This window comes from Rana temporaria, chromosome 7 (genome assembly GCF_905171775.1).
Source record: "Rana temporaria chromosome 7, aRanTem1.1, whole genome shotgun sequence".
Classification (NCBI taxonomy): Eukaryota; Metazoa; Chordata; class Amphibia; order Anura; family Ranidae; genus Rana; species Rana temporaria.
This window is the reverse complement of record NC_053495.1, coordinates 54119992-54133489: the sequence shown is the minus strand read 5'-3', so window position 1 is coordinate 54133489 and position 13498 is coordinate 54119992. Positions and strand designations below refer to the sequence as shown.

The window sequence follows — 13498 nt, the reverse complement described above, 5'->3', positions numbered from 1 at the left end:
CCAGATCCCGATGGCCCCAAGGCTCCCTGTGGGGAAAGCAGCGGCATAGCATTGTCCGAGACCTCAGACTCTCTGGGGGAATCCCCACCTCTTGTACCCTTGTTTTTTGATGCCATGGTACAATACCGAGGTACACCTGCTACTTATTGGTACCTGGGACTTATAAATAGTTAAATGCCCAAACACCTGTTTGGGGGATAAAAAATGCTTCCTCTCCCCTAGATGACACTTCTCTTTTTTTTTTTTTTTTTTTTTTCCAAAAAAAAATTTTTTTTTTTTTCAAATCTAGGAAAGAAAAAACATTCTGTCCCCCTGAGTAGTATTGCAAGAAAAACTATGAGATGGAAAAGAAACAGCCTATTCCTAGGCTTGAAAACAGTCTTTCTGAAGACTGCAATATTCTTTCTGGCCACTGTGTGTCCTCGGCGCCCCGTGCTTGCCGTTCTGGTCTTTCCTCCTCAGTTCCAAAGTATTGAATGAGCTATATGGAACAAACAAGGAAGGGCCGCCCCTTCCTTAAGCCACTGACCCGCCCTTCCCCCCCAGCAATCTCAAACAGGAAATGCCCCTCCCGACAGGGGGGGGGTGGGGTTGGGAGGAAGGGACCTCTCTGCTCCAGCAAACTGCAGCCATGAGGAGGTCAGCGTTTTGCCTGCTTTGCAGGCCGTGAGGAGGAAGACTGAATGGAGCATCGCCTGGAGGCTTGCAGGTAAGCACAGCTCTCTGACACACACATATATTTTTATATAACACAGGCCCCACTCAATGCTTTTCCAACACTACAAGGGAGGTCACATCTTATGGGGAATAATACATATAGAGCCATCCTATCTTTATGATATGTGACTAGTTTGCCAGATGCAGTGCATAACTTTAGGCATGTCCCCTGTGACCCCCCAGAAAAAACCTGCTAAGAACCAAGTTCCGCAAGTTTTCCCCTCACTTACCTGCTCCATGCCGCAGGACTTTGCCAAGCAAGAGGCCCAATCTTCCCCCATCTCGGTGGGGATGTCTAGACCTTCAGGCCCTGGGTTCCTATGAAGGATCCACTGTCCTGGGCCCATATAGCACTCTGGCAACAGAAACATTAGGCACCCAAAGGTTTCTAAGTTCTGGGCCCAGGGTCCAGCTCTCTAAAAAGAAAAGCATTATGGGCTATACCCCAAGGGTTTGGGGTCCGGTTACTGACCACTTTAGCGCTGAGGCTTTTTTGGACAGAACCGGTTAGCTCACCTAATCCCAAGGATGTGGAGGCAAGCTAAACCATGACTAACACCTAAGACACTGGCGGAAAAACTGAGGTACTCCTCCTATGGGAGGGGGTTATATAGGGAGGGGCATTTCCTGTTTGAGATTGCCAGTGTCTACACCTGAAGGTACTCCATATAACCCATATAGTAATGAATGCCGCTCTGTGTCCCGTGATGTACGATAAAGAAAATGTTACATTGATAAGAAGTGCCTGGAGTGTGTGGTTTATTTCTGCCTCTACTATAAGCTTATCCTTTAAGACCTATAGGTAGATTCAGTAAGAGTTAGGCCGGCTTATCAGTAGATAAGTCAACCTAACTCAGAATCTACGCCGACTTATGTTTAAAGCGGTGGTTCACCCTAAAATCCACTTTCTGTCACTAGATCCAGCATACTGCTGACATCTGCAGTATGCTGGATTTTTTTTTTGTACTTATCGTTTTATCCGTATGTCTGCTCCGGCTCGAGCGGGGAATCCTTCGGGGAATGGGCGTTCCTAAGTAAAGCGCAGTTGATTGACGGGCTTGGATAGCGCGTCACACCTTCCGGAAATAGCCGACGTGACTCTCGGCTGCTTACGGCGCTATACGGCGCCTGCGCCTGCCGTGTAGAGCTGACTGCGCAGGCGCCGTAAATTGCCGAGAGTCACGTCGGCTATTTCCGGAAGGTGTGACGCGCTATCCAAGCCCGTCAATCAACTGCGCTTTACTTAAGAACGCCTATACCCGGAAGGATACGCCGCTCGGAGCCGGAGCAGACATACGGATAAAACGATAAGTACAAAAAAAAAAAAAAAAATCCAGCATACTGCAGATGTCAGCAGTATGCTGGATCTAGTGACAGAAAGTGGATTTTAGGGTGAACCACCGCTTTAAGCGTATGCTCAAACAGAGATACGCTTAAACATATCTAAGATACGACGGCTTGCGCCGTTCTATCTTAGATTGCAATATTTTGGATGGCCGCTAGGTGGCGCTTACATTGCGGTCGGCGTAGAATATGTAAATGAGTTGATACGCCGATTTACGAACGTACGCCCGGCCGCCACAGTCGATTTACGCCATTTCGGTAAGGCATTAGCAGGCCTAAAGTTATTCCACCGATTAGGTGGAATAACAATGTTAAAGTATGGCCGCCGTTCCCGCCGCGAGATTCAAATTTTTTACGTTGTTTGCGTAAATCGTCCGCGAACCGGGATTTACGTTGTTTACGTCCACGTCGAAATCAATAGGCCCGTGGGGCGTACGTAGCCGCAATGGGCACTGGGAAATGTAGGCGCCCGACGCATGCGGTTAAGGAGACGTAAAAACCATGAGGTCAAGCCTCATTACCATCAAACACGCCCCCCTCCAACACATTTGAATTCGGCACCCTTACGCCCGCCCGCTTTAGGCTACGCCGCCGTATATTAGCAGGCAAGTACATTGAGAATCATGTACTTGCCTAGCTAACTTACAGCGGTGTAGCCTAAACAGGATAAGCTACGCCGCCGCAAGTTTGGGCAGATCTACTTGAATCTACCTATAAATGTTTATATTTCTGCATAAGTCCATCTGCGACTTTTACTCTTTAACCACTTGCCATCCGGGCCAATTCTGACACTTCGCTCCTACATGTAGAAATCTTCCTTTTTTTTTTTTTGCTAGAATATTACATATATATATATTTTTTTTTTTATAAGAGGCTCTATAGAATAAAATTATGGGAGTGCACAGTGGTTTTTCAAATGCAATTTTTTGACACTTTATTTTTATTAACTTTTTTGCTATCACAATGGATGAACAACATCCCTTCTGACTTCATGGGCTGTGACAGGTCCTCTTTATGGAGAGATCTGGCCTCCAATGCAGCTAACCAGACACAGATCAGCTGCTTTCCTGGCCGCTAACGGCCATGAAAACAAACAGGCGGAACTGGAAGAGACTACATACTCGTTGCTTCCGGTTTCTGGAGTCACAGAGAGAGAGGAACAATGTCAGTTCCTCTCTCTCTGTTCTGTGCAGCCGTCGCCACCAGTTGCCTCGCTGCCAGGCTCCGCGATCAGACGGCAGAGCCCAGGAAATTCTGTGGAGATGGGCGAGACCCCTTTCCGCCATCTGCAGAAGTGATGAAATGGCTATTCAGCCACTCTAATCGCTTCTGCTGGAAAGAGAATCGCCAGCTGAAAATTTTCAAAATAGGATGATGCTTGCAGGTGCAAGTATCATCCCGGGATAACCACTGCAACCAGAGGACATCTATGGATGTCCTCCCGGCAGCAAGCGGTTAAAAGAGAAGTGTGGGATTTGCAAAAAAAAAAAAATCATACACCTCTAGATGGCTGCAGCACTGATCCCAGCTACCTCTAAAACTGAGAATTTGGCGATCAAACACCGCTGATCAGCCTGCAGAGAGCTGGTGACTATCAGTCGCCGACTCTCTGTCCTGCCTTTGCAGCGTTCACTTGAGTGATGGGCTGTGGAGTGGGCAAGAGAGCATGGCTCAGGCTATTGGCAGCTCGCTGAGAGGCTGAGCCAGCTGCCAGTCCAGGCTTTTTTTGTTTTGCCATAGTGACCCACAGTAGAAGTATAGCCAAAAAAGCCATACTTCTCCTTCCAGAGGTTAATAACCAATGCAAGAACTCACCAGCATCGTCCTCCCAAAGGCGCTCTATGCAAACAATATGTGGCTGAAGGTCGGGCTCAGCAGGCTCCACATACACATAGTCTCCCACACGATACATGCTGTTCTTAAAGCTGCAGTCCTGGCTGTAAGTGCGATGTAATCCAGATTGGCCAGAAACTCCTCCAGGATCTTCAGCTTTTTCAGCTTCTGATTTAAAATGCATTAAAAAAAAAAGATGAACATCTTATAAACAGCTCTACATGCTTATCTCTGCAAACAAAGCACAAAAATATATATAGAAAAAAAAAGCTTTTATATTTCATGTTGGCATGTAGATCGGACCAGTAGCAACTGTAACTATAAATGAATATCCAAAAAAAGCATAAGCTTGTAGATTGTCAGCTGTCCTAGGCAGGTTTATACAAGCCACCGGCTTACCACTTGTGGCATAGTCACGTGGCCTGGACATTAAGGCCTTGGTTCACAAAGTCTGGAATCTTTCTTAAAGCAAAGGCATCATCAAAATGCAGCATGAATTCTGTTGGACTTTATTCTCTTAAGAAAGTCAACGATGATATTCAAAACACCTATTCCTGCAGTAACAGCCAATCACAAAATTACCTCTTGACTACAGTAGCCCCTAAACTTTACTGGCTACTCTTCTTTACTGGACTTTGCACATTCTGATTACTCTTACAGTCTTACTGTACAAGCCTGTTTGTCTAATGGTCACTCTTATAACAAAAACAAATATACTGGCTGTGGGTTGCATTTAAGCGGAGTTCCACCCAAAAATGGAACCTCCACTTTAAGGGAAGGTGACCCCCTGACATGCCACTTTTGGCATGTCATTTTTTTGGGGGGAGGGTTTTAGCTCAAACTTCATCCCTGGGCACCCTGGTGCAGGAAGGAAGGTAACCTCTCCCCCCGTCCCTCTCAGCAATCTGGGACACGTCACAGGTCCCATATGATTGCTCGGCCAATCACGGTGCACAGCGCGGCTTGTGCATGCGCAGTGCGTGCAACTTCCAGGCCTATAAGGTAAAACTGCTGTGAATTCCTTTAAAGATCAGACGTCTAGCTGAATCAATTCTTAAAAGGTACACCTTATTCTCATTCTGAGAAAGCACATATTTGTTGGCTCAGTACCATTATTTTGTCTCTCCCAATAAAATCGATCCTGTTTTTTGGATCTACCACAAAAAAAAAAAAAGCCCCCCTCCAGAACCTGTGTTTCTACTGGGTAGATTCATCTCCTAGATTTGTCCTGCTGACCACTGCTTCTAAGGCAGAGAGTAAAAGGAAATGGAACATTTTCAGATTTGTCACCAGAACTCTCTAGGATGGGAATTCCTTCCACTTTTGTTTCACTTCCTGCAGCACTTCCAGGACAGGAAGCGAGAGGAAATCTCCCTAATTAAAACACATTGATTTCCTTGTAACTGTTACCTGAACGAGAGCTCCAAAATGTTTCACGTTTTCCATGTCACCAATCAAAGGCCACTCTGATAATAAATGGTGTGCTGGTGATATTTTATTTATGGACTAATGGATAATAACACAAATTGTTGAAGCATCTCATCTGTCAGGTCTATAACTGTATGGCATGCACCATGCTTTCCATGTGTAACATTACTACCATGACGTTATGTGAGCAGAGATTTTGTTAAGCAGCAAACCTGACAAAAGTTCTAACATTTTGGCTGAAATTGCACTTTAAATTGGTGCACACCACAGCTAATAAAGATATCAATAGAGAAGTTATGTCAAGTGTAGAAACAAATCAAATAATGAATTTACCTTTCTTTTCCTCTTCTCGTTTGGCCTTGTCCTCTTCAAATTCTTTAGGCATCTTTTCCTTTTTCTCTTTTTCAACATCATTGTGGAGGTGTTTAGTGGTGTAGCTCAGAGCCGGTGACAGAAGAATTTCTCCATTCTTGCAAAGCTCATCTCTGATCTTTATAAAGAACTGCTGGAGCTCCACAGAATCTTCATAGATTTCAGAGTCCGTTCTTATAGAAAAATAAAGGCATTTAAACAAACAAAAAAGAGGTTGCAGGAATCCTGGTTCTGCTGTTTCCCTTCTTTCCCACCATACACGAAGAAGTGTCTAACAGCAATATAGTGCAAAAAATTATGTGAGGTTCTACAGCGCTACTAGTGATTAATTAATTAATTATACCACCTAACCAATAAATAAATGATAAAGCTGCAATTATAACGGTGAACTAAACCAAGCAAAGATATATATGTAAATAATAATGCGCTAAATCAACTGATCAAGTGAAGTGTCAACACATCAAAAAATACTGGAGGAGAAAAACAATAATATACAAAGAAAAATGAGTTCCACAATTCATTTGGTATATAGTCCCTTGATGCTGCAATCCCAGGACAGCTCAGCAACACCTTCCCGGACCACACATACACAATGTGTGGGTTTCAGCAACTTGATGGTTTAGAACAATCAAACTGGTCGGTTCAGAGTGTGCTTTCCACCAGGTATTCAAGTGCTCAAATGTGCAGGGAGAAAGGGAGAAAGAGAAAGACCAATAGTGTGATACCGTATGATGGAATACTGGCGTCTCACAGTACACAGAATATCACTCACGAATCCTCAGTAGTAATAAGGCTGCAACGTATGTGCGTGTGTGCTGCTCAGCTTGTCAGGCTCCTCATCCGGCACCACCGTGCGTCCCGTCACTCAAGCTCCTCCCCCACGCGTATCGTCACTAGACACGTCAATTTGACCCATGAATAAGTCACGTGTCTAGTGACGATACGCGTGGGGGAGGAGCTTGAGTGACGGGACGCACGGTGGTGCCGGATGAGGAGCCTGACAAGCTGAGCAGCACACACGCACATACGTTGCAGCCTTATTACTACTGAGGATTCGTGAGTGATATTCTGTGTACTGTGAGACGCCAGTATTCCATCATACGGTATCACACTATTGGTCTTTCTCTTTCTCCCTTTCTCCCTGCACATTTGAGCACTTGAATACCTGGTGGAAAGCACACTCTGACCCGACCAGTTTGATTGTTCTAAACCATCAAGTTGCTGAAACCCACACATTGTGTATGTGTGGTCCGGGAAGGTGTTGCTGAGCTGTCCTGGGATTGCAGCATCAAGGGACTATATACCAAATGAACTGTGGAACTCATTTTTCTTTGTATATTATTGTTTTTCTCCTCCAGTATTTTTTGATGTGTTGACACTTCACTTGATCAGTTGATTTAGCGCATTATTATTTACATATATAACAGCAATATAGGACTGCCCAAAAACATATGCTTTTATTTCAAAGCAGTTCTCATAAATATCCTAGAAAAAAATAGCAGTGTACATATGCAGAGGAATAAAACATTTCACCTCGGTTTCCCTTAGAAGACCCACTACTTATCCGTTGCTTAAATCAATGACAACAGGCATTCTGCAGTTATGCATGAGTGTTCTATAGGTGCCCATTTTCCCTCTTTTACTACACATCAGCATCATAAAGCCTCCAGCACTTTTCTCCAGCTTATTCAGTCTTTGCAGATGCCCACTTATCCTCCCTATTATTTATGCCGCGTACACACGGTCGTTTTTCGGCATGAAAAAAAATTTTTAATTTTTCAGCATGTCCAAAAAACAAAGTTTTTCCAACTTCATCATTAAAAACGACGTTGCCCACACACCATCGTTTTAAAAAAAAATGATGAACAAAGCGCGGTGACGTACAACGGCACTCTGAAGGGGAAGTTCTATTCGCCTTTGGGCTGCTTTTAGCCGATTCCTTGTTAGTAAAAGACGATTCACGCTTTTTTGTCTGTTACAGCGTGATGAATGTGCTTACTCCATTATGAATGGTAATTTTACGAGCGCTCCCGTCTCATAACTCGCTTCTGAGCATGCGCGGGTTTAAAACGTCGTTTTAGCCCACACACGATCATTTTTTACAACCCAAAAACATTTTAAAAAACGACATTAAAAAATGAAGCATGTTCGGGAAAAAAAATTGTCGTATTTCAGAAGCCGAAAAACGATGTGAAGCCCACACACGATTTTAAATGACGTTTTAAAAAACGTTGTTTTCTTTCATGCTGAAAAATGACCGTGTGTACGCGACATTAGAAACACAAATCTTCATTTATTGAAACAGACAAATTATCCTCTATATACAGGGAACAAAAAGTATGCTAGTGCAGCCCCTACCTTCTTAAACACCAATATACTTGCACATCTGTGGACAGCTGAGGCCGCTGTGTGGGCAGGTCTATTAATTTGCTGTGCCAATCAGAAGTTGCCAAAGTGTATTGAGACTTCTAATTCCAAATTAGAGATGGATAAAATGGCCAAAGGGAAAGGGCTGCTGCGAGCAACCAGCTTTTATAAAATGCAGTAATTGCCTTTGGAAACAGCTTTTACAATAGTCTAATCTACGGCTGGCCAGCCATGTATCAGTTTTTTTTCAGCCCCAACCCTCTTCTTGAAGTCCCCCGCCAGCGCTCCAGGCTCCTCCTCTTCTCGATGTGCCACCATAGGAAGTCTCTTATTATTGTGGCACACCTGTGGGCTCAATCCCGAGCCACACTGCCTGTGCCCATAGACCCAGATAGTGTGGCTCAGCCCTGGCCCCTTTTCTTTGGCACAGGATATGATTGACAGCAACAGAAGCCAATGGCTCCCACTGCAATCAATCTGTCCTCTAAGAAAGGAGAGAGAGGGGGGCGTAGCCAGGCATCTGATGTAGCCGGACGCACTTTCAGCTCCTCTCCGCCGAATCTTCTGCAGTCCATCCTGTTTAACACCCGGCTTGCCTGCTTTTCACGCCCGCTGATTGCGGGAAGGTCTCCTGAATACTCCGGTACCTTCTGTTCCCCGGTACGCTGTGAATGTCGGCTGCTAGGAAGCAATCTGCGGCCCGGTCCGCAGACAGCATGGCTCACCAAAATGGCGCTCGGGCCCAGTGCTCGGCCAAAGAGAAACATAGGGAGGGAGCGGAAAAGCTCTTCTCCACGACACTGGCTGCGGACATTAATACTTACCCAGGGGTACATGGCGAGCTGCCCGGTGGATCGTCGGACGCAGATGACACAGTCCCCCTGGAGGATGGGGGCGGCCCGGATTATCCCTGGAGCGCAGCGAGTACTCCTGATGGCAGCTCTACTAGGCCGTAAACCCTCACCAGCCCTGCCTCAGATAGTGAACTCACTGAGAGACATATTTGCAGCCATAACCACATGTAATACATCCCTAGCTGCCCTGACCGCTGATATTAAGGGAGTTAAAGAAAGGAGAGAGAGGAGAGAGAAGAGAGAGGAGAGAGAAGAGAGACGCTGCCCTTGGGCACAGTGCTGGATCAAGATCAGGCTCAATTAAGAATAAAGGGGGGTATTGACCGGGCAGGGATGCATTAAAGCGGTGGTTCCCCCTAAAACACATTTCTAACAATAGATTCGTAAGACCCGTTACACTGCGGGTAGGCTGGCTTTTTTTTTTTTTTTTCGTACATACCGACATCTCGGCGTCTCGTCCCTTGGCGGTGGGCGTTCCTATTTGATTGACGTTCCTCGGACGGGCGAATACGTGACGTCACGACTTTCCGACAGAAGCCGAACGTCATTGCGCATGCGCCGTATAGAGTCGGCTCTATACGGCACCTGCGCAGCGACGTTCGGCTTCTTTCGGAAAGACGTGACGTCACGTATGCGCCCGTCCGAGGAACGTCAATCAAATAGGAACGCCCACTGACAAGGGACGAGACGCCGAGATGTCGGTATGTACAAAAAAAAAAAAAAAAAAAAAGCCAGCCTACCCGCAGTGTAACGGGTCTTACGAATCTATTGTTAGAAATGTGTTTTAGGGGGAACCACCCCTTTAAGGTAAAAAAAAAAAAAAACTTACAACTATTTTAAAGTTTCCTACCTGTTCATACGTCGAGCTCTCTCCAGTACCTCAAACATATGCTCTTGAAACAAGTCAAGTCGTCGATACCGGTTGTTTTCTACATTCCTTCGGATTATTTCAAAAGTCAATGGAGGCCGCTTAGGTAACTTGGGGTCAACAGCAGGGATTTCAGCAAGAGAGTCACTATAACACCTTCCTTCATCATCCTGATGACTCATCATAGACACAAAAAGGTTGTGAATAAGCTCCTGAATAAGCAGTGTCACATTGGGCACATGGGAGTCCTCATCCCCTTCAATGTCTCTTCTGGTTTCCAACAATACTTTATGTAGGACCAAGGCATCCTTGTAAATTAAAGACTCTGGTTCGTTATAAGTGCATGCGTTATTAAACATAACCACAAAGTCCTCACACATAGCATCAACGTCCTGATATTTATTGGCCATTATGTGACTCCTGATCTTTTCCATATCGATTGGCTTTTTTATTGTTACATAGTAGTCAGGGAGCTCAGCGCGAGATGGGAGCCGCAAAAAGATGGCGCTGAGACGTCTTCCACGTTTATCAGTGTAATTCTTTACCGCTTCATACACCTCATTTAGCCTTTGCTGCATAGGACTCAAAAACTTGGCTTTCTTAGGAGAGATTCCACTTTTTCTACCTAGAAAGAAGAAAGATTTTTGAACTTCCTGAGGAAAGCAACACGTCACTATTAATTATTCAACAGTCATCAGCTTAATTTGCCCAAGTATATACTATAGCTCTTCCAGGGAGATCTAATCTTACCGGTGTAATTTGAGTTTCTGCAGGAACCTGAACATAGTGACCTAATTACCTCAGCAGAAACCTTTCAATTCCCACTGCTTGTGCCAGTGACCTTGTTTTTTCAATCATTACTCATAGACACAAACTCATCCGGAGTTAACATGCATGCATTATCACAAACTACGAATGTGAGCCTGGCCTTGTACAGAGGAGCCAGAGACTGGATAAAGATTATAGACCTTAGGGATGGAGTATATTTAGGTTCAACCTCCTACAGGACAGTTCGGCTGACCTTGGCAAACCTCGGAAAGGCTTGTGAAAGGAGTCTGATAGTCATGATATTACCGTATTTATCGGCGTATTACACGCACCTTTATTTTAAGAGGGAAGTTTCAGGAAAAAAACAACATTTTAAATAAAGAACTGCAGATCACCTGCGATGTCCAAGCAATGCGATTTCAGCCATACATTGTATGGCTGAATTTGCATTGCATGGTGTGTCCGCACCAGAATTCGATCAAATGGGTGTTCACACCTATGCGATCCGATTCATGTCCGAACTGTCAGATCGCAGTGCGATATGCAAGCTGAAATGGGGGTGTCATTAACTTTGTATTGACACTATCCACAGATCACATAGGACAGTGGGAACTGCTGTGCGATGTGGGAACCCACAGTGGATTCGCAGGGTTCCTGCATCGCACAAATGTGAACCGGCACTTGCCCTTTATATAATAGTGCTTGAGACTGTAATATTTCTGTCACTCAGCAGTTACTATATACACATACATACATACATACACACACACACACACACACACAACGGTGTTTGATTCAGGCTTGATTTACACTTGTGCGATGTGGGAACCCTGCAAATCCACTGCGGGTTCTCGCATGGCACCCGACTCGCACAGCAGTTCACACTGTCCTATGCGATCTGTGGGGAGTGCCAATACAACTGACAGTTCGGACATTAATCGGTTCGCATGGGTGTGATCGGATTCTGGTGCGGACCACAAAAAGGGTCCTGCGTGAGTTTGGTCCGAATGCGATGCAATAGCAGCCATACGATCTGTTTGGCTGAAATCGCATCACACCGACATCGTATGTGATTTACACTGCGGTGCAAATCACACGCGATATCGCAGAGTTTGCAAAATGTGAACCGGCACTGAGATAGAATGTAAAAGAAACTCTAATTTCATAAAAGACAGATTTCACATCTCCTATCCATTATTGGGAACTAGCAATTGTATTTTACATTATTTAGGTGGAATTTTGATTTCCAAAATTCTGGGCTATATTCAGGGCTAGGACAAGGGGTGTCAGACAGTGTGTATCTTTGTTTAACTCCCCACACTCTTTTTCCCTCTCTGCCGTTTTAAAGCATTTGTACCTGTCACCTCAGATTTCTGTCAGCTCAACTCTCGCGAGCCGTGCAGAGGGTTAACATGGTTATCGCAACTTATTTTTCTATTGCTTAACATGGTTATGCTCTGACGGCAGCGAGAATTTAGACGGCTGTAAGAGACATGCTTTCTGCTTGTGTACTGCAGTGGGGGATGGCTTCCGGAGGTCTGTGATGTTGGATCTGAGTGGCCCGAGACTCCCACGTCCCCCAGGCTGTCTGCGATGGTGTGCACTCGCCATGCAATCTTAATGCAGTATGTACCATGCTCTTTTTTTTATATATCAGCGTATAACACGCACACACGATTTTCACACTATTTTCACGGTGAAAAAGTGCGTGTTATACGCTGATAAATACGGTAATTAAAAAGTCGAATACAATACAATTTTTTTTTAAACCCATCAATTTCGATTCGGGCCAAGTGCATCCAAAATTTTCGGTTTCGGCACCAGAAGTTTTATTTTAGTGCACCACTAGTATATTTGAATTTAATGCAATGCTCGGTTTTAATTACCCAGATTGTGATAAACAGCACGGTACTTTACCATGTAACATACACAGAATGTCAATCAGGAGAATGGAATGCAGGAAGCACTATTCAACTTACTTAACTTGAGTTTTGGAGATGCCATGTCATCATCATCTGGCACAGGGCCAAGCTCCTTCCTCTTTTCTTTAAGGATTTTATCCAGAATGTGTGCGTCATTATAAACCTGCATGACAATGAGCAACACAATCACCAATATTTCTAAGGCAAGCAGAATAAATGCATGATATGGTTTGTTACTTTTAATTTGCAGTCAGAAATCTGAGAAAACATTACACAGAGTCGATATAACACTTACAAAACTGTGAAGAAAGGAAAGTGGGGACACCGGATCAGATTACATATGCGCATGTACATATTTCATGATAGTACATTTAGATGCTACAGCTTGCTGTATTACTTTCAAAAGTATTTTTGTACTCATGAAGGTAAAATAACCACAGAAATATGATTTCTACAAATAAATAAATGCTGTACAACCTGTGAGCCTTCTTCATTATAGTGCCAGGCATTTCGAAATATTAACTTCATATCATCCATCATGGCTTCTTCTGTTGCATATTTGTCCGTACGAATGTTTTGTTCAATTGTTTTCATGTCCATGGGCTCCAGAATAACTTTATAGTAGTCAGGGTAGTCCTTTTTCGATGGCTTGAACATAAAAAGATCACAGAGGCGGCGTCCAGTACCGGGTTCCCGAGCCTCCAGAACTGCACTGAACAGAATCTTCATCCGCTGTTTCCTTATGTTTTTCTTGCTAAAATGTAATGAAAGAAGAATGTGTGAGAAACAAAATGCAGCTAATATAATCAAGGCCTTCAAAGAGATGCAACATTCAGTAGAAGGATTTCTTTAGGGAATATAGATCTCAAAAAGATATCCCTCAACATATAGAACGATTATAGCTCATATATTAATAGCGGAAAGACTGAATATAACCAGCTTATGGAAATCCATCTATCAAATGTCATTGCTAGGGTAAACATCCAAGCATAATATGAACTGATGTTAGCCTATAAGAACTACTC

At 44.2% G+C, this 13498-nt stretch overlaps 1 protein-coding gene across 7 annotated transcripts in view; it reads right to left on the bottom strand.

Annotated features, from left to right (window-relative positions):
• Positions 1-13251, bottom strand: part of PBRM1 (polybromo 1) — a 70509-nt gene extending 57258 nt beyond the window's left edge. For 4 of the 7 annotated variants that reach the window (XM_040359392.1, XM_040359396.1, XM_040359395.1 and 1 more), the window contains exons 1-5: positions 12951-13250; positions 12531-12636; positions 9766-10408; positions 5656-5867; positions 3877-4062 (exon numbers count right to left, since the gene is read on the bottom strand). In XM_040359392.1, coding sequence (XP_040215326.1) covers positions 3877-4062; positions 5656-5867; positions 9766-10408; positions 12531-12636; positions 12951-13202 — 1399 coding nt within the window. In that variant the 5' untranslated portion in view covers positions 13203-13250. Of the gene's footprint in view, positions 1-3876; positions 4063-5655; positions 5868-9765; positions 10409-12530; positions 12637-12950 lie in introns of all 7 variants that reach the window. The other 3 variants (XM_040359391.1, XM_040359393.1, XM_040359390.1) reach the window with 2 other exon arrangements.
• Between the last annotated feature and the right edge of the window lie 247 nt (positions 13252-13498).